Raw genomic sequence first — 25,909 nt, 5'->3', positions numbered from 1 at the left:
CTCGGCCGAGTCCTTAGGTTCGCCTCCGCACTCGGCCGCCCCTGCCTCCGCGCGCTCCACCATTCCCCAGCCCTGCCGGGGCCCCAGAGCGGGCAGCGATGCGCGCGCTCGCACAGACGCAGCTCGGCTCCGGTCCGAGCTCGCTCCCGACGCGGCGCCCGCCACACCGACGTAGGGAGCGGTCCGTCCCCGGCGCGGGGAGCTTAGCTTTCTATTTCAGCTGCAGGTGTTACCTGGCAGCAGTATGGGAAGTAGTCTATCATGAAGTAATAGTATTTGCTTATGACCTCTAAACAAGTGTCTGTCTCTCTCCATCATGTGGTAGGCATCTTACAGGTGAAACAGAGGCATAGTAACTTACTTGAGGTTGCCTAGGGAATAAAGACACAGCAGGAATTCGAACCAAGTCAGCCGGTCTCCAGAGCCTATGCCCTAAGTAACCTGCTGGGCTGTTTCTGATTCAGCAATTAATTTCTGTCCTCTTTGGGTTTTTGCATTGGATGCATAATGTGATATTGGTATACTTCCTACTTGTCTTCCATTTTGTGCTTCCTGCTTTAAAAGTACATTATTTTGATTCCATTTAGTTACTTTCACTAACTTCTAGCACCCCCTCCTGGCCATTGGGAATTAATTTTTGTGTTTGGAGGGAAGGAAATAAATTCGCTCTTGCTTTGAATATCCAGTTGTCACAGAAACATTTGTTGAAAAGACCACACTTTACCCATTGAATTGACTTAGCACGTTTGTAAAAAAATAGTTGACCATCAATATAAAAGTTTCTGGACCCTTAGTTCTCTTGCAGTGACCTGTGTGCAAGGAAAGCACAGTGAAAGACTCACTTAAGCCTAGATGGAAAGGCCCCTAACATGCACTTTAGCTCGTGTGCAGCAAAACAAAAGGGAACTGACTCTTGGACTCATATCTCCCGCATGCAAATGGCCCCTGCACCAGACTAGTTTATAGAGAGGACTTCTTAACTCAAAATCACCTTAAAATGATGCTCAAATGGAGGATAAAGTACACCTGGACCAGGATGAGAAGATGACAACAGAACGAGACAGTTGTCTCCAGATGCAAACCTGATCCATATTTTATTAATTTCTTGGACTTTTGCATAGAATCCTATGCCTTCTGCCTTTTTTACGAGATCGTTGCATTACCAAATGTGTGACTGAGCCACCAATAAAAATAATGATGACTAGGAGACTTGAAACGATTGAACAAATATATAGTTCTTTATGAGATCAACGATTGTGATAGTGTAACTCTAGGTATGGGAAGAAGCAACAAGAGGGAATCTTTTCCTGGGCCATAACTGACTGGTAAGACAGGCGATCTAGATATTTTTGGCTGCCATTAATAGGGTCTATTCCAGTAGTAACGCACTGAGTGACCTATCAATGAAATCCTGGCTTGACCTAGGAATGAGCATTCCTAGCACCATTGGACAAAAAAAAATCACAAAATGCCTCCCATACCTTGTGCAACTTATGACCATGAGGGGGCACTGCCAACTAGAGAATGCCACTCACCTTCTGGCTCTACTAGGATTGCATCATTAGCAACGGCAGTCCCTGACTTTGAACACACCCCAAAAAGAGCCCAGGGAAGAGATCAGGAATGAGGTACTGTATGCTCTGGGAAAGCTGGCAGAACAGACCTTTAGATAGTTCAATATTTTCAGGAAAAAAAAACTTGAACCCAAATTCTTGCATCATCACCTACTTAGTAAAGCACTAAAGCTGGTAACTAAGAGCTGACTCGTGTGACCAGCAGCAGCCTTCTACCCGGACGTGTGCTCGCTTGCATGTAGCACTTCACCAAAGTCACATATATACTGACCTCCCACCTCACCATTTCAGAACAGTTTCTCAGAGCTACTGAGAGTCAGTCTCCCAGGCCATGGTCCTCAGTAAGACACTGAATAAACTCAACTCACAGTTCATACTTTGTGCATATTTTCTCCCAGCTGACAACCTCAAGAGGCCCGGTGCGCTCCTGCTGGGTTTCTTGGATGCCCACCGTTGTCATGAGAACACGTTCCAGCTGGTCAGTGTGTGACTTGAATGTGCTGTGAGGTCAGACTGTGAGACCTAAGCCTTGGCCTCGGCCACAGAGCTGTGCTTCCTTCTGGGACTGGATGGATGGAGACCAGAGACTGGACCCCGCTCTGGACCTGCTGGCTGGGGTGGGGGAGGGACACCTGCTCTTCACACTGACCTTGCTGAGCAGCCCCCTGCTGTTCACCCGTCACCCTGTCATCTGATGTTAGTGCCTCCAGTAAGCTTTGCTCAGGTTGACTCTGAAGTCATCTTGTCCCTTAGCAGGACCTACGTGACTCAGTATATGACATTCAATTGCACAAGTCAACCCAGGGCCTCCGTATTTTATCTCTGTTCTCATGAGGGAAAAAGCCCAGCACTGTTGCCCACGTCTGCAGTCTGTCTACATCACTGAGTTCAGGGGATCGGATCTTGTGTCACTCCATCTACACTGAGGAAATGAAACCAAGAAGTACCAGCCTCAGTGAATCAGAGATCATGGAAGAGCACAGGTGGTTGGTGGAATGTCAGGGGTGATCTTAGGGCTGCAAGGAGTCCTGTCTGCTCTTTCCTCCAGAGCAGGGTCAGGAGCGTGGACAGAGGTGCAGCATCTGAACACCCTGGATGTCAGGTTCCCAACTCACCCAGGAGCTGATTGGAGGAACTGCACACAGAAGTAATGGGGAAGCCGCCCCACAGCCTAGAGTGTGTTTGATAACAATCACATGCGTGTGTGGAAGGATATTTGCTTCCATTAGCTGTGGCCCTTTGAAAGTGAGCAAAGCTGGTTGTGGTTTAACTGTTCTTGTTTCCTTGTGACACCCCAGCCACTGCTTGTACAGCCCCAACCAGTAGGGGCCAGTTTGAGCCTTTTCCAGGAATCAACCACATTTGACGGAGCACTTGAACAAAAGAAGTCTGAGAAAATTAACCACCATCAGCCACACCAGCGCCCTCCTGCTGCCACTCATGCTGGCACCCCCACCCCCACGGCCCTCCCCTCTCTGCACCTCCCAGGCCAGGGCAGCCCAGGGCGAGTTGCTAAGGAGTTGGAAGCCTCAGGAGACACTGCCGAGCAGGGCCCGGGCTGTGAAATTAGCTGCACAAAACTTTCAGAGATTTGCAAAATTTCCCTTCTTGCCTTCTATGCTTTCCCAATGCAGAAATAGTTCCAAATCTGTAAGAGGAGGGCCACGTATCTGGGGTAAAGAGCTTTGATCAAATTCATGAGAATCGAGGAGCTGATCTAAATCAGATTTCCCCTTTGTTGTATCTCGTTGCTCTTTTCTTTCCAAAAGGGAACTTGTACTTACTTTCTCAAAGAATCTGTTTAGCAGATACTAAAAGTGATGGTAAACAAAGAAAGAGCTTTCCAATTTTAAATGATACATTGATTTATTTTTGATATATAAAAGGTCTTACTTTAAAAGGAGTCGTTAGAGAAAATAGAAAAATATACTTTTTTTCACCCACGTATCATGCATCACACATTTTGTTTTATGCCTGTGCCTGTAGAAATACACAGACTTATGTATAAATGAGCATCTTGCTAGTTACTATTATTACTCAATAGAAAAAAATGATCAACGGACATGAGCAGATATTGCACAGAAAAAGAAATATAGACTTTGCCTATATGAAAAGATGTGTATCCTCACTCGTCAGAGAAAAGCAGATTCAAACCATGATGAGATACTATTTTTCACCTGTCAGATCAGCAAAAGCCCGACCTTTGACAGTAGTCTCCTGACATTCACCTACATTGTGGTACAAGTGCACATCTGGCCCATGTGAATCCTGGCACTACTCCTTGTCTGATCTTGGGCATCTTTCCCAGTCTCTCTGGGACCCACTCTTTCCATCAGTGAACTAAACATCATACTTGAAACAAGCAAATTGCCCACAGAAGTCCTGGTGCTTCCGAAGTGGTCGTACATGCTGTTATTCAAACAAACAAAGATGAGAAAGCAAACAAAGAAAATTAGCCTAACAGAACATGACAGAGATCATGCACTTACCTAGACACGTTTGCATGGCTAACGAAATGTGGAGTTTCTAGACTTTGGGCTGAATTTGATCATCTGGGTGTGGTCCCTCTAGTTATTTCTTATTACTCAGAATTCCCAATTGACAGTTATATAGGGCATTGATTTTTTAAAAAGGGGGAAATCAAATATTGCTTAACTGTAGCCTGCTTGATTGACAGAAAAAAATGTCATTCAAAGAATGGAGTCCAAGAGGGAAAGAATTCCAAAACAGAATGGGGAAAACTGCAAATTATTTTCTGAAGTTTCCCCTTTTTTATAGTGGAGAAGTGTATGGAGTACTCTACTTCTATAAAGTCTACTGAGCCTTGAATGCTTTAATGTGGAACTATACAAATCTTTGCCTAACTTTTGCATTACACACCTGCGGATGCAGCCTGTTGCTTTGATGTTTATTTTATCCAACCAGGTCTCCTGGACTTTAGTCACAGAAATCCTATTAGTACGTGGGAGAGTGGTATTTTAACCTCTTCCCAGCCTCGGAGCAAAGAAAGGAAATGTGGACAGGGAAAGAGCCAAGTGTCTTCATCACCTCTTAGCCTGACAATGAAATTTTCCTGCTTTAACTGAAAGTAAAAGTAACCTATTTCTATTCTAGCAGCAACGAACATAGAAGTTAAGAGCAGAGCTCAGTGTCTAGACTGCTAGTGTTCAAATCCCAGTTCTGTTTCTTATTAGTTGTTTCACTCTGGGGACCCTCTTTAACCCTCTCTGCCTCAGTTTCCCCATCTATAGAAAAGATTGAATTGCACGTCTCATAGGGTTCTTGTGAGAATTAAGTAAGTTAACAGGTACCTAGACCAGCACCAAAAAGCAATATTCCAGCATTTGCTATTATTACTTCATTAGGATGTTAGCCACTTAATTTGTAAATATCTGGAAATCGGCAAATATTTCCCTTAACACTTCCTTCTAAAGATGGATAAACTAGGCAACATGAAATGGTCAAGGAGAAATGACACAGCTGGTTAGAACAGAACAAGTAGTCGAGTCTCTAACCGGGGGTGTGAGGTGGACCCTCTAGTCTGGTGTTACTCCCCCCACACCATGCGGTAGCCCTGTTGTGGAAGAAAAGCACTGGATGAAAATGGCATATGCCTTCCTCCCACCTCAGAAACACACCTGGTCATGCCAGAGGCTTCCACAGGGAGAGTCTGGGGACCTCAGGGCCCGTTGGGTCTAGGGGAGGAACTGAGGTGTCAGGATGCTCAGAGCACCATCCACGGTCCTGCTCTGCCCGAGACTCTCAATCCAATCTGTTACATCCCCCAAAAGAGCAGTTACAGATCTAGACACACTCACAGAGTAAGGCAGGGTTTCCACGGTGGTGACAACGAAGGGAGCCACTATGGTGATTCCAGAGTATGTACGTGAGGAGAAGACAGAGGCACGTACAAGTCCTTAGGAAAACTCTCACTGATGCCTTGGGGAAGCCCTTTAGTAAAGAAGCAGTGCATGGTTTGCTTTATTTTCTTTTCGTTTGCTTTGTTTTGTTTTCCCAATTGAAAGTGCGTGTTGGAAGCTACAAGATACTAGGTAACAAAATACAGCATCTGAAATCAGAGAGCCCTGGCTCTAAATGACTCTTACTCACTAAATAGTGGCAATGAGCAGATAACTTCACCTCTTCCATCTGTAAACTGTGGGCTAGAACTGCACCTTCCTCCAAGGGCTCTCGGAGGGTAAATGGGATTACCTGGTGAATAATAGAAACTGAGTCCCTGTTCCATCCACATCTCATCTGTCTGCAGGAAAATGAGATTAGAGACCATCCTCGGTGCCTATGTGTATGTGCAGAATCTACTGTTTACAGTAGAGCTGCCAACAGTAGATGCTAATATTTTCAAGGACGTGCATGGATCAAGCATCATTAACTCATCTACTCCACAGGCTCCAGGAGACAGGGCGCTGTAACTTCATGACACAGATGAGGAAATGATGGCACAGAGACTTCAAATCGTTGCCTGGGGTTACACAAGTACTAATATACACCCAGGCTTCAAACCCTGGTCCTTGGGGGTCAGAGTCTGTGTGCCTAACCCTCCACCCGATGCCCCTTTGGTGTTGGTTCACTTCTCATGGGGTTCATGTGAGGGTCAGGAGTCCGTGCTTGTGAGACACTAGTACAGATCTGAGCACACCCAGGGCGAGTCATGCTGGCTGTTACACTGTCACCATAGGAATGTCCCAAACCAGAGAGTCTGAATCTGGTGGCTTTGAAAGAGAAGGAACCCAGGCACCTTCGTGTGGCTGTGACTCCCCTTGGAGCCAGTGCCCCAAAGAAAGCACCAAAACCACCATCTCAGGAAGAGACTTAGAAGTGTGGTGTGACCACTGTTACAACCAACACTGAATTTGATAGCTCAGCTGTCATGTTATTTCTTACCTTGGTGAGATTCCATGAAATTATACTACACAGACAAACATGCACTTTGAATTCTTTTTTAATTTTCTGTGCTTATCACTGAAAACAAAGTACAGAATTCAAGTAGCAAAGCTGGCAGCTCCAGGGTGTGTGACAGGGAGGGTCAGGGCTGTGGTCTGGGTGGAGGCGCTGAGGGAGGAGATGGGAGCTGCCTGCTGTGTGCGCTCAGCAGGTGGAGGGCTCGAGGGGCAGGAGGAGCTGATGAGGCTGTGGGGACAGAGGTGGGAGAGGCTCCCCTGGACCAGCCCTGGGCCCTGACCCTGAGTAATGGCAGAATTCCCTGTTACAGAGTAAAGCTGTCTGCTTGCCCAGCGGTTTAACCCTTACACAACAATTGAAAAATGTACATATTATTCGAAATAACCCAAACCCAGAAAGGAAGCATGCATGGCTGGATCCTCAGCAGACACGTTCAGAGACAATAGATGATGCAGGAAAGGTGACCCCTCCGTGGCCCCCTCTGTCAGAAGCTCTTCCCCTTGCCGCAGAGGGCTGTTCTCCTAAACACACAGAAGGCGATGATGGAGAAGTACATCATGCTCTTGAGGAGGAGGAGGACGTAGGTGTAGTAGGCAGACGTGTTCGTGAACTGCAGCTGCAGGGTATCTAAGAGAAGTCCTTTGATTAGTTTCACCTGTTCTTTTGAGAGGCTTAAAAAATAGTGAACGGTGAATGCGTCACAGTTAGAAGCATCTGAGCCATTAAACGTTGTGCATCAGTGAGATTCCTCTGAGGGCTACAACCCATGCAAATCTGCGGGTGTTCACAGTGGGGTGGGGGGGGGCATTTAGTAAAGAGAGCATTACACATAATGGACTACACCGTTTAATCCAGATTCTCTGAAACTTTAGGACCTCATGCCCCAGTCAGCTGTATTTTCTTTAATGTCTCACTGTGGCTAGGTTGTTATAGCTGCATTTACTCTACTCTGAAATTTTGCAAGAACTATAAGATATTTAGAAAAATTAAGGACAATGATGATGGGCCTGACTTGGCTCCTCAGCAGACCATCAGGCCAAGTCTGTTCCTGAGGAAATGTCCCTTTTCCCCACTTTATCTCACAGAGTGAGAACTCCAGAATCACCTGCACTTGGTGTGGAAAGGGATCTCAGGAGGTGATGTGCTCATAACTCACTGCCCTGGGTCGGGTCAGGTGCAGCTGAGCTCCAGGCCCCCTGATCCTGGGAACCGAGGAGGGATCAGCAGGGCCAAAGCCAGTGCTTCTAACTCACGTAGAACCTTCGTGTAGGGAGAGGGGACCACCAACTAGTGCTGATTCTGTGCCAGCTAAATGGATGCCCTATGCGAGACATTCCACACATATGACCTTATCTCTGCAATGACTGAGTTGGGTGTAACTGTTCCCAACTGGCAGATGAGGAAACTATTGCTCAGAAAATGTAATTTACCCATATTTGTGCAACTAATAATAAAAGAACTAGGGTTAAAGTCCAGTCTATGATAGTCGGAAGCCCATGCACTTACACAGCCCTGCCCATGGGTCCATCCTATCCCATGGCCTTGGCTTTGGGATTCTTGCTCTATACCTACGTCACAGAGGAGGAACAGAGAACCAAGTGTATGACCCATTGATTCAGATGGGCTGGGGTGAATCCCCAGATGGAGCTGTGTGACTTCGTACAAGGGACTGGATTAATTTTCGCTCGTTGCCCTCATCTGTAAAGTGAGGGGGAAAGATTGTACCACCTCATAGGAGCACGATGACGAGTAAACAGAATATGAAAGCAAGATACAGCACCACACCTGTGTGTATCAAGCTCTCAGTAAGTGTCAGTTCATGTCTTAGCTAGTAGCAATCACCAAAGACAAAAAAATCTACAAGCAATTTGATATCATGTTTCCGTGGTCATTAGAAACACAAGCCACACAAGTGAAGGAAATCCACTGTTGAAATACTCAGCCTATCACTGCACCCTCCAATTGACAGTCATCTCACAGCAAAACCAGCATTTACTGTGTTAAGATGACTCCTAGGAAATGATAGATTTACTTCAAATATCACTCACTCTATTTCTGCAGCATCTAGACATTCTGGTTTTTCTACCTTAAACCAAGGACGGTAAAAAGTTAAATTTATCCAGAGGAAAAAAGTGCTGTAGCATGACATAAAGGCAAGCATAGACAAAAACTTACCAGTTTCTTTTTTCACGCAAGCAGGTGTAGTGACCTCTGCAAGAAATAAGAGCAAGTATTAGTGAATTGTTTATATCCATTATTTGACAGTGTGTGTTTCTGTGTGTTTCTCTGGATAGACAGACAGACAGACTGAATCTGCCAAGAGGGGGAGAATCATTAAAAATAAGAGCCCTACAATCCAGGAATAGATGGTTGATTCGATGTCATTCAGTAGATGTAATTCATAAACTGTTTTCTGTATCCAAGGATGTTCAAGTTCATGAAGGGTACGTTTCTGTTCTTTCTTACAACTGGAGGGTAATATACAAGACCATCTTGGTTTCCTTCCATAGTCACATCTCCTGGCACCACGTCCACCCCAAAGTAAGGGTTCAAGAAATACTGTCAAGAAGACAAATCGTCAGAAAAATCGGCTGCTCTGCGGCTTTCAGCACCCACTGCTGACATGAAGGGATGCTTCCAAAAAGGATGCATCCAATCCCAGAATCCACAACAGAATCTCATGTGTGAAGGAGTCTGGCTTAGGGAAATTTCCCATCTAGTCAAAAAAAAAAAGCAGCCAAACCTTTCCAAATAACCCACATCCCCACTATCCCCAACTCATGTATGTAATTTTCTGCAGTTGTGGAGTTTTCAGACGTCAGGATAACAGTACAAACAAGGCTATAGCTAGTGAGTGATTATTACTGGGCCAGGTACTTGCTTACTTAGCTCCTTTGACTCCCCAGGGACACTGGAGTGTTGTGTTTGGGGGAGATTCCATGTTACAAAAGAGAAATGAAGATTTGAGGATAAGTCATGTCAGTGATGACAGTGCCTTCAAAGGATGGTCGTGGGGGTTTAAATGAGATAGAGCAGGTGGGAAGCACTTTGTAAAAATAATCCATAGAAATACAGAGAAATTAATCAATAGAGAAACAACAGAATTCCATCACGGTGGACATTAAAAACATCTTCTTTTCCAGAGATCTCAATTATCCCTAACAAATGAAATATGTATTACAGGAGCTCAGCATTTCAGTGCCATTCTTTCCAGGATAGAGACATAGACCAAATCACACTTCTGCTTAATATAAAACCTGAGGTGAAAGTTGTATTCAGCTGCAATGAAAGAAAAGGCAAACATTCATACAAAAACAAAAACTTGTTTTTAAAAAATAATAGACTTCAATTATATCTCAATAAAAGTTCTTGAAGAAAAAAAATAATAGACTTTTAATGGAGGAAAGCAGATACACAGGGGTTTTGGGTTTTTCCCTTTTCTCCTCGATGTGTTTTTGTCCACATGGTATGGTTCTGGTATGCCGTTTCATGCCCGCGGGGACATCTTTTTTCGGTTTGCTCTAATAAATGGATTCGAGGTACACGGATCCCCTATTTTCCAAAAGTTTACTTTACGCCAGTTTGCTTTTACAAAAGACCTACATTAGTATCTGTTTTTGCTAATGGAAAGGAATCTGAAGAGGATTTCCACTTTTACGAAAAAAGGCTAAAAGCAAAAAGAGCATTTAGTGTTTGTTTTTCAGCCAGCCATGACAGAGGCAGCCGGCACCCCAGCAGCGAGAACAGCATCACCAAGGAACCACACTCAACACCTCAGCATCAAGCTGCCAGAGCTCTAAAATGTGTCTGTGAGCATCTGTGCTTTATCGCCATTTACTTTGTGCATCTGTTAGCAAGAGGTGTCTTGACTCTTCTTCACTTTATGCCTTTCAGTTTCGGAAAGGTCTCATAGGAACAATGTACTTTCAGGTAGAGGATAAACCTGTATAGACTTTGGGGTAAGTCCCAAGAATCAAAATATTAGTACACTCATCTAACATATTAGATGTTAAAAAATACTTAAGAACGGACTTTAATATGTCTTAAAAACTTCTTTCTTTTCCTTACAGCAAATTTCTTCATTATAAGATTTAAAAATCACTTATCACCATGCATTGATTGAGGTAAAAACAATAGTGTAAAAATTTTTCACCATAAAATCTGTGCTGAGTATCCTAAGTTCTCTTTCTCAATCAAGGTTGGTCAAAAACTTGGACCAGGTTAGTTTTACGAGCCTTCAAATTCACTTCATTGATTTGTGCTTCCATGTTATATTTTTATCTTTCATTAAAACAACAAAAGCAACAACAAACCGAAATGTCTAAGAAACAGCATTAGGAATTTAGTGTAGAATGACATTTTCAGAAATGCCCTCATTTGCTATGTTGCCCTGAGAAGCCCATGGGAGACATTTATTTCAGAAAATTAAGTGCCAAGTAAAACACATGATGAACTGAAACTTCTCTCTTTTATGATCATCATATCCATGAACTTTTTATTCTTATTTTCCCTGATCACTAGCAAAATCAAAATGTAATAGGACATTTAAGCCCAAGGTTGTATTAAACTTATACTTTGCATATTTGCTTCCCCTCTGTTTCTTTTAATTTTGTGGGGAAAGAGCAGGATATTTATGCTACCATTAAATGTAACAACATTTAAGAATGATTTATATTTGTTTTTCATTAATGCTTGATCGTAAAGGTGGGGTATTTTCTTTGAAAAAAAGAATTCTGGGAGATTATGTGTCTTTATAATCACATACCTTTGTTAATTGAAGGAAAAAGAATCTCTTGATCAGCTCCTTCTCTGTTATTCTCATGTTTGACGATACATACGTGTTCTTTATCCATTGACTCTTCAGACACGGTCAGCCAGCTGAATTTCATATATGTGTCATTCGTCTTGATGATATTTCCCTGCTGGGATTCCAGAACTGTTTTGCCATTCTTTTCTTTCCAATAAACCTTAATAACATCAGGGAAAAAATTCTCAAGAAGGCAAAGATGTGTTCCAGTCTTATTGGAGTTTATTTCATCCGTTGAAGGAAGAAATATAGTGGGCTTGGGAGACATGTCTACATCAGTTCTTCTATCTGTGGGGGAAGATGGAATAGAATTGAGAAGAATTACTAAAGAAACATAAACGTTGTGTGGTTTGGAACAACCTAGCTTTTAGTAAAAGGAAGAAAAGATGCCATTGAATTAGTTCTCATCATGGCTTTTCATCCACAGCACATGGTGTGGGACTTATTATTGTTCTTATTTTCAATGGGAAGAGATGTCCAAGAGGTTACATAACTTGCCCAGAGTCCCTGCTGTTCAGGAGCAGGGGTTGGCTCGCACCTTGGCTTTGGTTTCTTCTCCACTTGCTAAGTTGGAATATGACTTGAAACTGCCCCGTATCAATGCTTGCAACTTTCCTGAACAACTTTATTTTCTTAAGTGACTTTTGTTCTATCACAGTGGAGCCCGTTTTAACGGGGGTGAGTGTGGGTGACGGGATTGCAGGAGAAGACCAAGTAACTGTGATGGTTTCTCTACAGGTAAGAATCTTTAGTCACTACTAAACTACTTCCCTTTCCTAGCCCATGTTTTTTAACTTAGGCTGTCTTTGGCCAATTAATACATTTTCACGTTCTGCAGCTCTGTGGAACCTTATTCTTCATTTAAATGATTCTGGAATGCATCATATCTTAATTCCTGAATAAATAAATGTCAGGAGAGGGTTATCATTTTTAAAACAAAACACAGTTACTTGTGTTAATGGGACTCTACCTCCACCTGTATTTGAAAATCTATCAAGTTGAATTATGAGTTTCATATGTGGGTCCCATGCTCAGTTCTGAAGTGAAGAAGTTCTCCTCATTGATTTTCAATTTTATACAACTTCGCAATGTCACAACTGAACCCCTCTAGATTTGTAGATATTAAAGCTGCACCTCCAAAATAGTGTCTTAAGTTTAGAAGTAAAACAGCAATACTTCCAAAATTTCTATTAAAATATATTATTTTCGGAAATGCTCTAATATTTACTTTACCAAGTAATACACTTGCAGAATTTTGTTCCTCTTTAGAAAATGTTCCTCAAGAACACATTTTATTTTGGAATTTCATTTGAAGTTGAAGCATGACTAAGAAGACACCATATTTTGACTCTCATTGTCACACACCGCCAAATTTGAGTCTATCCTGTTGGGCTGCCCAACTGTTTTGGAGCTCAACTACGTCTTTGTTTACACCTGCTGAATAAAGTGTATTCATAATTAGTGTGATGTTAAAAGTCATGGTTCCTGAGTTTTCTTGCAGTCATAAGGTCAAGATATGTAAGAAAACATCACAGTTTGCAAAGGATGTCACTTGAATGCTGGAATGTTCTTGATTATACATTTATTGTTAATATAATAACTGAAATTATAAATTTTAGAGCCCTTTCCAATTTGATCTTCAGTTGAAACACTAATGCTGTGCTGATATTGTCTTTCGGCTAGTTTGGATTTAGTTTAATAATTCAATGGGCAATTTCTTAAGGAAAGAACTGGATTTCTCCTTTGAGAAAAAAAGGAAAAATATTTTTCAGAATTTCTGCCTCTGTAGTAAAGTTCCTGATTTTCTACCAAATCAGTCAGCAAACAATGTTGATTTTTTAATCATGCTGTAAATATAATTAGTTCACAATGTGCTTATTTTAATTTTATACATCTCAATTTTAGCACAAACAATATTTGATTGATTATAAGACACAAAAATCTCTCCAACTGTATATATAACTGTACTTTGTTGACCTTGATTTACATGTTCTATTTTGTCTCATCACATTTGCAATCAAATAAATAATTTTAGCTGATTTATATTTAAATAAGAATTTCAAATTTATGACATTTAATTTTACATCTCAACCATTTTCTGTATGAATTTAATTTTTTTCCTAATAAACATGGGTTACGAAGCTCAAACTTCTTGGCTATAAATTTTATAGCCAATAAATGTTGGTGGAGAGATGACATCAATTGAGATAAAGGATTAAGATTTACTTTCTTGTTCTAAGTGCATAAAGTGGTCATAATCTATGTTTACAAACACAGAACGACAGCAGAAATCAAAATCAAACACATTTTAATCTTGTTTTTCTTGCTAAGTGAGGAAAAAGTCTACTAAAGAGCAGAAAGTATGTCTAAATTCAATTTTTTTCTGTGAGAAGACAGCACAGTAAAATAACTTTTCATCTGAGCAGTTAGAAGTTCAGCTGTATTTGCTGAAGAATATCAGTCCTCTAAATATTATAGGCTGCAATTAACTCCATACTGGATACAATTCTCTTAGAATAAGTTGTAGATACACCTATCCAGCACCTATGATGAGTAAGTCAATGTGCAAGGTACTTTGTTCACACTATCTCGTTCAATTCCAATACAACCCCTGCTCGATACACACTGTTATCCCATTTTATGGATTAGGAAACTGAGGCCAGAGAATCATCTCCAAGTTCACATAAGCAGTAAGTGATGGACTTGGAGCTCTGGCTCAGCCTGATGCCAACCCTTGACAACACACTTTCCCCATCAGAAAAGTAATGTGTCAATTCACAAAACTTGACTGTAATAACAATCTTCAGCCTTGGGCCACTTTCATAATAATTACAGACATATGTAATTTGTGCAAGTCCACATGGACACAAAGCTAATTCCTATCATGATATGTGCATGGTGTTGTGTGTGCTGTCCTTTACTATACAGATATCGTTAAAAATCCTTCTAAGTTTTCTACATCTAAACACCATCACAGCCCTGTTTTTCTAAACATTCTTAACTATTACTCCAATTTTTTCTTCCCTCCCTCTAAAAACTTGAAAACAAAATTGCATTCCTCTGATACCTACCGGTGATTGCAAGTTTTGTCCCATCGCCGAAAATTTTTATTTCATCATTCCACAGTGATTCAACCCATATCAAAAACTTTAGACTCATTTAGCTCCTGTGCTTTCTCCAGATCCTAGCGGAACTACAACAGCCTGCTATTCAAGATACCAGGATTCTGTTCCTGGCTCATTTTGCTCTTAATGAGTTCTGTGGCTGAGCTAATCAAACAAACTAAAGCCTTTATTTATTTGAAAACCATGATGTTGATGTAAATCAGTTCAACGCCCCTACCCATGCTGAAGTGAGACCAAAATAAAACAAATCTGAAAAGAGATTTGATTAAAAATGCTACAGCAATAAGAGATTATAATAATTATTATCATTATTATTAGCAATGTGTGACGACTGTGTGGTCCAACATGACATTTTCATCTCTTGGGACCAAATCATGCCCTTATTGCTAGGAAGGCAGTGTTTAGGGGTTCAGCTGGATGTGTGGCAATCAAGTGGGAAGACTGATTCCCTGGTTTGCTGTGCTCTGATATCTCTGGAATTTTCAAAGCCTTCATCTTAGGAAATGTGCCTGTTACACACCCAATTAATGGGCAATAATCTATCTTGGCTTATCCCCTGCATATCTATGGTTAAGAAAATCAAAGGGAACCTTGGTTAAATATATGCAATCAGTATATGGGACTACTTCACTTGTGTTGTCCAAAACACATGGCTTTTTCCCAATCAACAACACAATCTATTGGCATTCAAAGTTTTACCAGAAATTTCAGCCTCAATCTGACTTCTCTCCAGCTCATGTGCAGAGTTCAACTTGCAACTCCTGGCAGTAGACTTTCAAGGCAGGATAGCTAGAGAAATGGCAGGATGCCTGGTCCTCAAATCCTATTATTGTGACTTTGGCTCACGAAAATCTTACCTGCCTGACGTTACCTGCTGAGGGTCACCAACTGAATGACATTCAATGTTATGGTGCTGTATCATCGATGCACCGGGAGGATAAACTGGGTTGGTTTCAAGACCCTTTCTTTCCTTGTATGGAGTGCATACTGAAGCCAAGATCCATGCTTTATATCACCTTCCTCCTTAAGAACTCCTGCATTAGAGTATTTTTCTAATTTCATGGTGGGAAAAACATATCATATTTGAAAATTACATGTGCTTCAACTTATCAGTTCATAAAGGGTGTGTATTCCCCTACATTTTCCCCTCCTTTCTTTTGTCTTTTTTTAATTCACCTCTTTTTACTGAGATATAACTGACACATACCTCTCCTACCCTTGAGCATGAAATCTGACCCTGTGCTTCTTGCTAGATCATCACCGGCCTTTTCCCTTCTGCTTCCCTTACTGCCTTTGATCTTCTAGTCTTATTTCATGCTCTGCCTCTATATATGTTTACTCTGTTAGGTCTTCACAAATAGATTTTGCAAACAAGCAGTTTAAACAAGTGACAAAGAGTTTGTGCATTATAGGTGGCTTCTTTTTCTGCCCTGGGAGTTGGTAATTCATAAGACCTAAGTCCAGTATGACATGAGGAATGGGAGAATATGTTTGCAAATCCTAGTTCTGTGATATAGAAGCAAAACATGCAGGACTCAAACAAACCGAAGGTGCCAGAACATGAGGTGAGGCTTTCTTTCCCAAAATTATCCCTCACAAAACAAGGGGCTGCCTATGTCTCAGTCCCTGTGCAACCTTTCATATTAAAAGATACTCTTCTAGTAACTCTGCTCTGATCAAAAAGTACTGCCTGGACAAGATATCAACCTGACATGAACTCAGTTAAAGCTGTTTTGGGAGCAGTAATATTATTTGGTAAAAGTTACTGAGGATAGACGTCTCTACAGTTTGTGCTCAGCTTGCACATGTATAGAATAACAGAATAGAGTTTACAAATGCTTCCCTCCTATGTTATAAGTCGGTAATTGTTCTTTGAATGAAATATCCAGTGGCAGCATCATGTGGATATCACAAAACAGACAGACCCTGAGCAGACTTAGAAAGTTGCTCTAAGGTCGCTGTTTTAGGTACCTATTCAAGGTCTGAACAAAAATTCTAATGAAATGTGTGGGCAAAAAACAGTATTTATCAACTGCTTTTTGTATTGACATAATTTTTAACTTCTAGGTGTAATCCAAATAAGAAATTAAATATTGCAGTTGAATATTTGACTACTGTCTAGAGCCCTGTAAGCTTATATGTTCAAGTTGGAAAAAAAATCTTTTAAAAAAACTTTTTTTACTTCCAGGTATTTCTACTGCAAGGTGAGAGAGCACCTTATATTCAGGCTAATAATATTTGAGATTATGTTTATTACAGTTTACCACTTTTAGAAGCAGGTAACAATTAGTCATAGAAACGGAGAGAAGTTTTAAGTACCAACCATCTGTTCTAAAATGACCTAAGACTAGATGGTAATTAACACATTTATCTGTACTCCTGATTCCATAAAGAATTCCAATGAGTAATAATTTGAATTCTGGAGAATGAATTGACCTTTTTATCACAGACCTTGTCCCAACACTGGTGGTAGGAAATTTTCATTTTTAATTTCGGTTAATCCGCACATCTACTTGAGATGGTTGGTGCACAGATGGAATAAATGAGCGGAAATCTATCAAACTGTTAACAGTGATGTGTCTATATAAAAATTTAAATTTTTCTTTGTTTTTGTGGTTTTCCATTTTTTTCTGCAATGGGCATGTATTATTTGTGTAATTTTTTAAAGCACTAACCAGTCAATCAAAATTTATTTGCTAAATGATCATCATACAGAAAGTGACAGACCCAGAATCAAAGTCCATATTTTTCCCTGTACCACATGCTACTAAAAATCATTTTTCAGGACCCTCATGAGTTATATCTGGGTCACCTTTATTTAATGTGATTGCTCTAATTTACATTGAATACACTCAGTTGAAAAAAGAGGACTGGTATGTTGCTTTTCCATTTTCATAAATTTGTTTCATTTGTTCATATGGTCACAACCACTAAAGAGATTAAAATATATAATTCTTTCATTTTTTCAATGCTTTACCAACCTTGTGAAAATTTTAAAAACTTTCATTTCTGCGGATCTCATAGGCTAGGAACATCCTTCAGAGATGTTCCCCCCCTCATCCAGGCAAAATTTCATCTTTAAGGCCAATGAGGAGGAAACAAATTTACTGGATTGAATTTAGAAAAACAAAATCCACCTTAAGACATTCTTGAATATGGCTGCAAATTTAAATATCTTGCTACTTGATACTAATCATTCTAGAAGTGACAAGTTGAACAACATTTGTTCAGTTTTCCTATTGGTTATTTTTAGAATCAAATTAAAACACCATCTAAGAGTCTTTGAAATTTTCCAAGACCAAATGAACCTACTGTATCCACCCCTGAGGGACTGACACTTGGTCTAACTGGCTAAACTCTTGTCCATGTCCTCTGTACAAGGTCAGGCAGAGAAGGAAACAGGCAGACTCCCAAGACCTGGATGGAGTTACTGACCTCTCCAGAGACCCCACCTTGATTCAGGACCAAACAGGGATCAAATCCAAGAATTCTGAGCCAGCAGCAGTACTGCAGCCTACAGGGCCTGCATTGCCTACCTCCCACCCCTACCTTACTATAGAATTTAAAGAATATTTACCTGTAACAATGAGCTGTGTTCCAGAACCAAATATTTTGATGCTCTTGCCATCCGTTAGCCCACTATCTGAAAAGCCTTTACAGAAATCTCACTCTGTGCCTGCTCTAAAATTGTGCCCATAGTTTTCAATATTTGTATAAATACATAAAAATTGGCCCTGCTAACACTGAACAAAGATGAAATCAAGCAAAAGCACATTCAGTACGAATGTGGTCAAGAATTGAAAAATTGAACCCACTCTTACCAGGCAGTCTGTTCCCATCTCACTGCACATACATTGGAGAGTATGAGTCCATCTTTTCTCACCATTTTGCCTAAATCTTCGAGATATCCTCCCCTTAAGGGTTTTCATGCTGTATAAAATCAGTTCATTCTTAGAGTATAGAGTTAATGTTTCTTTAATTTCTTAAGCTGAACAATAATAGGCATAATATATGAGTATTTAATAAATGTATATTCATTACCTTTTGTAGGTATTTTGTGATATATATGTATTGAGAGGTAGATATCTGGGTTAATTCTAAAGTAACTTCTTTCTAGAACCCAACGCTCATTTAGTAGACCAGATGAGTTGTTGCACAGTATGAATTTTTAATGATGACCTCTTAAGCTATTCATTACTGAAAGACTGCTCCTTTCTACCTGAAAATAATCTTATGGTTTCAAGGGCACTGAAATAAAATCCTCCACTGCACATCAGAGAATCCTATTCAGTTTTGGTATTTCTCAAGTATTTGGTATCACCTTTTCTGCACTATTTTTTAAATTTTTATTTTATATTGGAGTATAGTCGATTAACAATGTTGTGTGAGTTTCAGGTATTCGGCAAAGTGATTGAGTTATACATATATATGTATCTGTTTTTTTCAAATTATTTTCCCATTTAGGTTATTACAGAGTATTGAGCAGAGTTCCCTGTGCTACACAGTAGATCCTTGTTGGCTGTCTATTTAAATCTCGTGTGTATTTGGTATTTTTCACTCCCATCATGACTGGAAAGGCAGCTCTAAGTTATGCAATTTAGCGTAAGTGCTATGATTCTTTTACCAGATTCAATATTTTTAACAAATTTGATGCCAATGCAGAAAGAAAATCAAGTGAAATGGTGTCAGAATGAATTGTCATTCTATAAGGATGCTCTACAAGTCATATTTGGAGTATTTAATAAGTGGATATTCTGTAGGACTTACATGATCTTTTCTGGGAGGAGAGAGGTCATTTCAGTGCCATGACTAGAAGCAGGAGCATTACTTTCACACATGAGTATTAATACAAATTATGAACTATTACTAATTAGGTGATCAATTATAAAATCCTTTTAAAAGGTCAGAATACAAAAGATTAAATATCCAGAATATAAAAACACGACATTTCTAAAATCACATAATGGTCCAGACCATGCACTTTGGAACAGACAAGTCTCTATTGGATCCCAAATTTTGCCTTAATAACTAGTCATGTGACTTTCGGCAAGGAACTGAACTTCTCTAAGCCTCAGTTTCCTTATCTATGAAATGGGAAGAAGAGAATTCCTGTGGAGGAAGGAGATACGGCACTGAAACTCCTTATCATGGTGTCTGGTCCTCAGTAAATAGTAGTTGATATTATTATTCCCTTTAATGGGATGGTTGTGGCCATTTCACCAAAATCTTCCACCAAAGTATATGGATTTTACAGCTATTACATCAATTAAGAAAGGAAACAAGCTCATCAATGCAAGACCTCCTACCTCTCTGACAGCCACGGGCCAAAGAATATGGGTCCCAGTCAAGCCAGAATCTAGAATCTTATCTGCCAGAATAGAAGCTGTTTGAGTGTTGGGACTTGTTCTATCTGTGTCTTGTTCACACTTCTGTCTCTGGTACCCAGCACAGAAACTGTCCTCAATAAATGTTTGCTGAGAGAATCAACATGTGAGGATACGCTACCTTGCAGACTCTTTTCATGGACTTTGGAGCGGAGATGGCTCGTTGCGCTCACAAATTCCATGAAACAGGTCCATATCCAGGCAATGTAACAAGGGATGTGACTGCATGAATGTCAACTGATCTCAGCCTCCCTCTAAGAAGCTAGAGTAACAAGAAATGGGATTTATTGATGTTCTAGAAGTCATTTACTATAAGAATTTTTTTGGCACTGCTGTTAAGGATGACCTGAAAACCAATAACATAGGTTTTTTAAGGTATTGGAAGAAAGGAACACTGTGTTTGCTATAGAGAAGTAAACAATAAAAGTGTTTCTCACTTCAAAGCCCATCTACAAGAAAAGCATTTTGAACCACGAACTTATACCAACGGATTACAGACATGATCCTCAAAACACTTTAATTTATACCCCTGAGGCTATTCTTTTTTGGATAAAAAGTTGAATTTGTAAAAGTAGAATTTCAACTACTTACAAGCAGGGAAGTGAATAAGCCATTTACAAGATAGTTTTGTTTCCATATACAGTGACCAGTAGCTGCAAAATTGCTGTTCATATGCTGAGGCCAAGAATGTGGCCGTCGGATAAACGGTTTCCTATATTGTTTTTTCTTAAAAGCAGCTATCAATTTTTCACTATCAAGTTAAAATCGAAAACACTTACTTACCAGGCGGAGTTACTATGAGCTTAGTTCCTTCTCCAAATATCTTGATCCAGCCTGAGCTATCACAGTGGTTAGAGCACTTACAAAAATCTCAGCCGTCTCCTAACTTCATGATGTCACTAGCAGTTCAAAAACTTTGTACTGGCAATTTCATCTTCCAGTTCTTTTGAAAGTCCTTGAACACAGGTTTCATGGCATCCAATAGCTTGTAGATTTTCCTCAAATCAATTGATCCAAATGTCTGTTTTCCTCCGAGTCATAAACATTAAAAAGCACGGATAGAAAATGGAAAGGATAAAAGCAGGAAAAGAAGAGTTCTGCACCAGGTGGTCAACAAGCTGCTTTTCTAAATTACCAGGAAAAATATTCAGAGAATTAAGGTTTTTTTTTTTTTCGTGTTCAGGTGTTCAGTTGTGTTGAAACTGCTCAGAGATTGCATCAAAGAAAGTCCCTTCTGTTCTCAGAAACACCAGGGCTGCTCCTTTAGTGATTAGGGAATGTAGTTTTGAAGGGAGGAAACTCTTTGGTAACTGAAAATGCAAATATGCCAACACAAGGATATTAGCAATGTGAACAATGCTCTTCTTTCTTCATGAAGCCACTTCTACCATTGGGACATGTGATTTTTACAAAGGCAACATCAAATGAGAAAATCACACCTGTGATGACATTATTTTTCGTGGGATAATAGAATAAATCTGTAGAATTCTGTCTCTTTGAAATAATAGATTCCTTATTTCAACTAAACCTTAAAAACTAAGTCTAGTTCTTTGATAAGTTGAAAGAAGTCTTGGAAGGCCATTCAGTAATGTTACGTCACTCATCGTGGATCAGGGGGACAAGAAATTGCCAGAAGCAGCTGAGGGCTCCTCTAAGTACAGATGAGCTGTCCATCTGCCAAGACCAAGACAGCACAGACATTGAGTATCCCCAGGTCCACGCCAGATCCACCAGGTCCCAGCCTAAGTCCTGTGAGCAAACAGTGCCTCTGCCCTGAGGATGAAAGTAAGAGGAGGGCAACTGTCCATTCACAGCAGCTCACAGCCCCCAACACTACAGGAGAGGAAGAGAGACCTGGATGAAAATCATGTTTAGAAAAGGTTTTTTAACTGAAATTTCCAAGGTATTTATTACTAGGAGCTGTCAAATACCCTTTGCACCTATTATAGACATATACGATGCCCACACAATTCCTTTCTGATATCTTTTCCTCTGTTTTTCCTTATTCTAAGAAAATGAGCAGAATTATAAGGTATTTTAGAAGTTGTCTATATTTCAAGATCCATGAAGTTAGCAAAAATACAAGAAGGTACATAAAGAGTTATAAAATCCTTTATTAAATTATAAGAACTATATACATAGTATAATATTTTTCTAAAGGGCATAAAATAAAACCTGAATAAACAGAGAAACATACCATATTTATAAAGAAAAACTCAAGATCATAAAGATGCTACTCTTTTCTAAAAGCATGTGTATAAATTGACTGCAATTCCAACCAGAATTACAATAACATTTTAGTTTTTGTTCTTTGTTATAAAATGTGGGAGTGGACTAGATAAGTGGATTTTAAATTCTAATGGGAAGAATAAATATGAGATAATTGAAAAATATTTTTAAAAACAATGGTGAAGAGACATTTGGCACAGTAGATTTTTATCACTTATTACAAAGCTACTGACATAGTATGATAATGGTGTAAGAATAATGAAACTTATATAATACAGAAATCCTCCAGAAGATGCTCCAAGTGTATGCTGACATTAAAATGTGACATGGGATTTTTTAATAATAGGGAAATAAAAGATTATTTTAAAACCAGCTTTGGACTATTGATTACCCTGTTGGGAAAAAAAAATATCTCTCTACCTCATACCACATAAATTGGGTTCCAAGTAGATAAATATTTAAATGAAAAAGAATCCAGGGATGTGAACTGCCAAGGAGTGGGAGACTAATTGGGTCTGCTGTACACGGGAGCTTGGAAAGGGAAGAGGATTAAGACACCTTAACTCAATGTTTCAGAAAGAGAAACTTGGGAAATGTTTACGTTTTAACAGTATTTTCAAATAAACATTTTTTTTAAAAGGATAAATGGTGGTGACTTTCTGAAGGTTTTAGTGACAGGATCAGATCTGTGCTTTAGGAAGATAAAGAGCAGAAAGGTGGGTCGGTCAGGGGACCAATCCCGGTGAAGCAGCCATGTTACAGCACTGGTCGCCATGAGCCACCGAGAGGCATCTGAGGAGCCAGGTTATTGCAGTGATGGTGGGGATGGACGGAAGGGCTGGTGCATAAATATTAACAGGTTTTTCAGCACTTCTAAAGAATTCAAATGGGAGAAATCAAATTACCATTAAGGAGGCTGAAAGTGAATAAAGACTTTTTAAAACCAGAAAGATCAGATTTCAATTCTAGCTCCTCTGCTCCTGGTGATGTGTCCTTGGGCACATCTCAGAGTGTCAGCTTCTTTATCTTTAAAAGGGAGGTGATAATATCTGTCTTTCAGGACTTTTGTAAATTTCATATGAGATAACACATCTAGAATAGATGAGGTAAAAGTTCAGAAACAGAGAATTCGCTTTCTTGGAAAGAATGGAAAGGTCTCAGTGTTGTGTACGAAAAATCAATCATTTTGCTTGTAATCCTGCTTTATGTAACACATGCAAACACACACATTAGTGGTAGGGCAGGAATAAAGACGCAGACATAGAGAACAGACTTGAGGACACAAGGTGGGAAGCGGAAGCTGGAACATAGTGAGAGAGTAGCATTAACATATATACACTACCAAATGTAAAATAGAAGGCTAGTTGAAAGCTGCTGCATAGCACAGGGAGATCAACTTGTTTGCTTTGATAGGAAGGGTGGGAGGGAGGCTCAAGAGGGTGGGGATATGGGGATATATGTATAAATACAGCTGATTCACCTTTTTGTATGGCAGAAACTAACACAATATTGTAAAGCAATTATACTCCAATAAAGCTGTATAAAAAATACATCATTTAACTTTTTATTGTGATGAGAAAGTTTTTAAAAAATCAATCATTTTGCTTGTAACCCTGCTTTATGTAATACATACACACACACACACATACACACAACTCACCACATTCTGAGGTGACCAACTGAGGCAACTGAAATTCTATTTCAGTATAAGGAATGAATACAGAAATATAGCAATAACAAGCAAGTCAAGTGAAGTAAAGCACAAGTTTCAAAAGGATTCCTTAAAGTTTTGCATTGCTTTTTCAGGTGTGATGATTTCATAGTTGATCAAATTCAACCGAATTTGGTAGATCATCAAAAGTTATGAATCTCATAATTATTGTTAGGATTAAGAGGTTATTTCTGTCCTGGGCTTGCTGATTTGATTACCTTGCATGTGTCAGCTGGAAAGTAAGAGTTTCTATACTTGCACTAAGTCAGAGAGAGAGAGAGGAATGGGAGCTCTCTGCCTTGGATCTAAGAGTTTTGGTTTTGGCCTTTGTCTTGACAGCCAGTTCTCTTCTCTGACAGCACACCATAGGGTCTGACCTGGTTTGTGCTGGTCTGACTGGACCTTTCTACTAATCTAATCCACAGTTCCCAGGGTCTCCTGTCTCCTCCTTTCAGATCTCATACCATTGAAAATACAAAAAGAACTGTCAGGTTTCCTCATTTCTTTTTTCTCAGTACCAAAGAAAGCCAAAGAGGTGAAAGGTTGAGAAAACACTGTCTGTTTTTACAAAATATTGTTGCATGGTGTTAAATGACACATAGACCTTTGCTCTTTATTGAGATAGGAAAGTTTGGGGGAAAATAAAGCAAATTGTGCAGATTGGGGTGAAGGAATGGAATTGGAATCGATAATTTTATCCTGGCTACTTGTCAGAAATCCAAGAAGAGAGGTATATAGCTGCATTGTAAGGGTGCATAGATTTTGTTGTCATTGCTGTTCTTCATGTTATTTTCAAGTCTGGCTGGTAAGAACTGCAAAAAGCAGATCAGGGCTACCAAACTTGGAACCAAGTGCACAATCATCCAGTTAAGATTGGTCCCAGGTTTCAGACTGAAGAGCAGGAAATTTAGGGCTTGGTTGGGCAGGTCCTTCAGTAAGTGGCAAAGAATTTACTAACGTGTTCATGAAGAAAGCAATCCCTATGTTTGATGTGTATGCCAGGAAAATTATTCCAATCATTGAGGATCTCAGAACAGATAGGAAGCTGCAGAAATGAAGGAGAGTCATAGGATATTAGGGCAGCCGGAGGAAAACAACAGGGAGGTAGACAGAGCTGGGAGTCCCTCTCCTGCTCACCTTTATCCCTTCTCGACAGTGTGGCAGCCACACAATTTACCTACAAAGCAGACCTGGTTGGGTTCTGGGGACATCACTTATGAAGACAAGCCATCCTTGTCATAGCTCCCTTTGAGAGAAATACAATTGTGCTAAAAGGAGTTCAATGCTAACCACAAGAGAGGCAGGAAAAGGCACTGGACTGAGAATCTGAAACGCAGGTGTGCCCTACCTCTGCGGTTAACTGGCTTTGCAAAAGCCACTTGCCGATTCTGGGTCCCAGCTTCCTCACCTGAAGTATGGGCATTGGACTAAATTTGTCCTAAAGGCCCTTCCTGTTCCAATAACTATGAACCCATGCTTAAGAGAATTGAAGGGTCTGTTGTGGTTGGCCAAGTGGTGGGGGGCGGGGTTGAGGGTTAGTAATAGAGAAGGTTTTCTTCCAGGTCCCTTCTGACTCTGTGACGCTGTGAGATCCCAGCAGGCACAGTAGTAGGTGGCTTCATGGGACTTGACGACATTATTGATTATCAGGTAAAAGATTCCATTCTCTTTCTTATGTGTTTCCAAACGGGAATTAGGCTAATCCAGGCTGTGTTGATAACCATTAGCTGAGCCGTAGAGGAGGAGCTTCAGGGGCTCCCCTTCTTTCTCTTGATACCAGTGCACAACGGCATTCTCCAGGGGAACCCCAGACAGCTTACAACCTATGTGCACTGTTCTGGTTAGGCTTCGAGTTGAGGAAAGTGGATCCTGAGAAACCCTCATACTGGTGTCTCCATCTGAAAAGCAAGGGAGGCAAGCAGAGGCACTTAAAAAAGCCTGACGCTGGCCACAAAAACAATGGAAAGACAAGAGAGGAGAAAAGTCAACCTACAAACCCAAGCCAAAGACACGAGGAAAATCCACGTGGTTGGCATGGCCAGCGATTAGGAAGAACGGGGTGTGAATCAGGACAGGACAGGAGACGCAGTGGCAGCCCTTGTGCCGTGGAAGCAAGGATGTGGGAGGAAGGTTTGCTTTAGAACCAATGACAGTTTCTC

The 25,909-nt window shown here is 40.3% G+C and overlaps 1 gene segment (V, D, J or C); it reads right to left on the bottom strand.

Moving 5' to 3' along the window:
* Positions 1-6,594: 6,594 nt before the first annotated feature.
* Positions 6,595-25,909, bottom strand: part of LOC130852621 (T-cell receptor gamma chain C region C10.5-like) — a 38,902-nt gene continuing 19,587 nt past the window's right edge. The window contains 4 exon segments of the C gene segment in view: positions 6,595-7,121; positions 8,670-8,705; positions 11,260-11,589; positions 18,004-18,069. Of these exon segments, the coding sequence occupies positions 6,979-7,121; positions 8,670-8,705; positions 11,260-11,589; positions 18,004-18,069 (575 nt within the window).

Source organism: Hippopotamus amphibius, chromosome 4, assembly GCF_030028045.1.
Source record: "Hippopotamus amphibius kiboko isolate mHipAmp2 chromosome 4, mHipAmp2.hap2, whole genome shotgun sequence".
Lineage (NCBI taxonomy): Eukaryota > Metazoa > Chordata > Mammalia > Artiodactyla > Hippopotamidae > Hippopotamus > Hippopotamus amphibius.
Note: the sequence above shows the minus strand (reverse complement) of the source record. Positions and strands in the feature narration are given on the sequence as shown.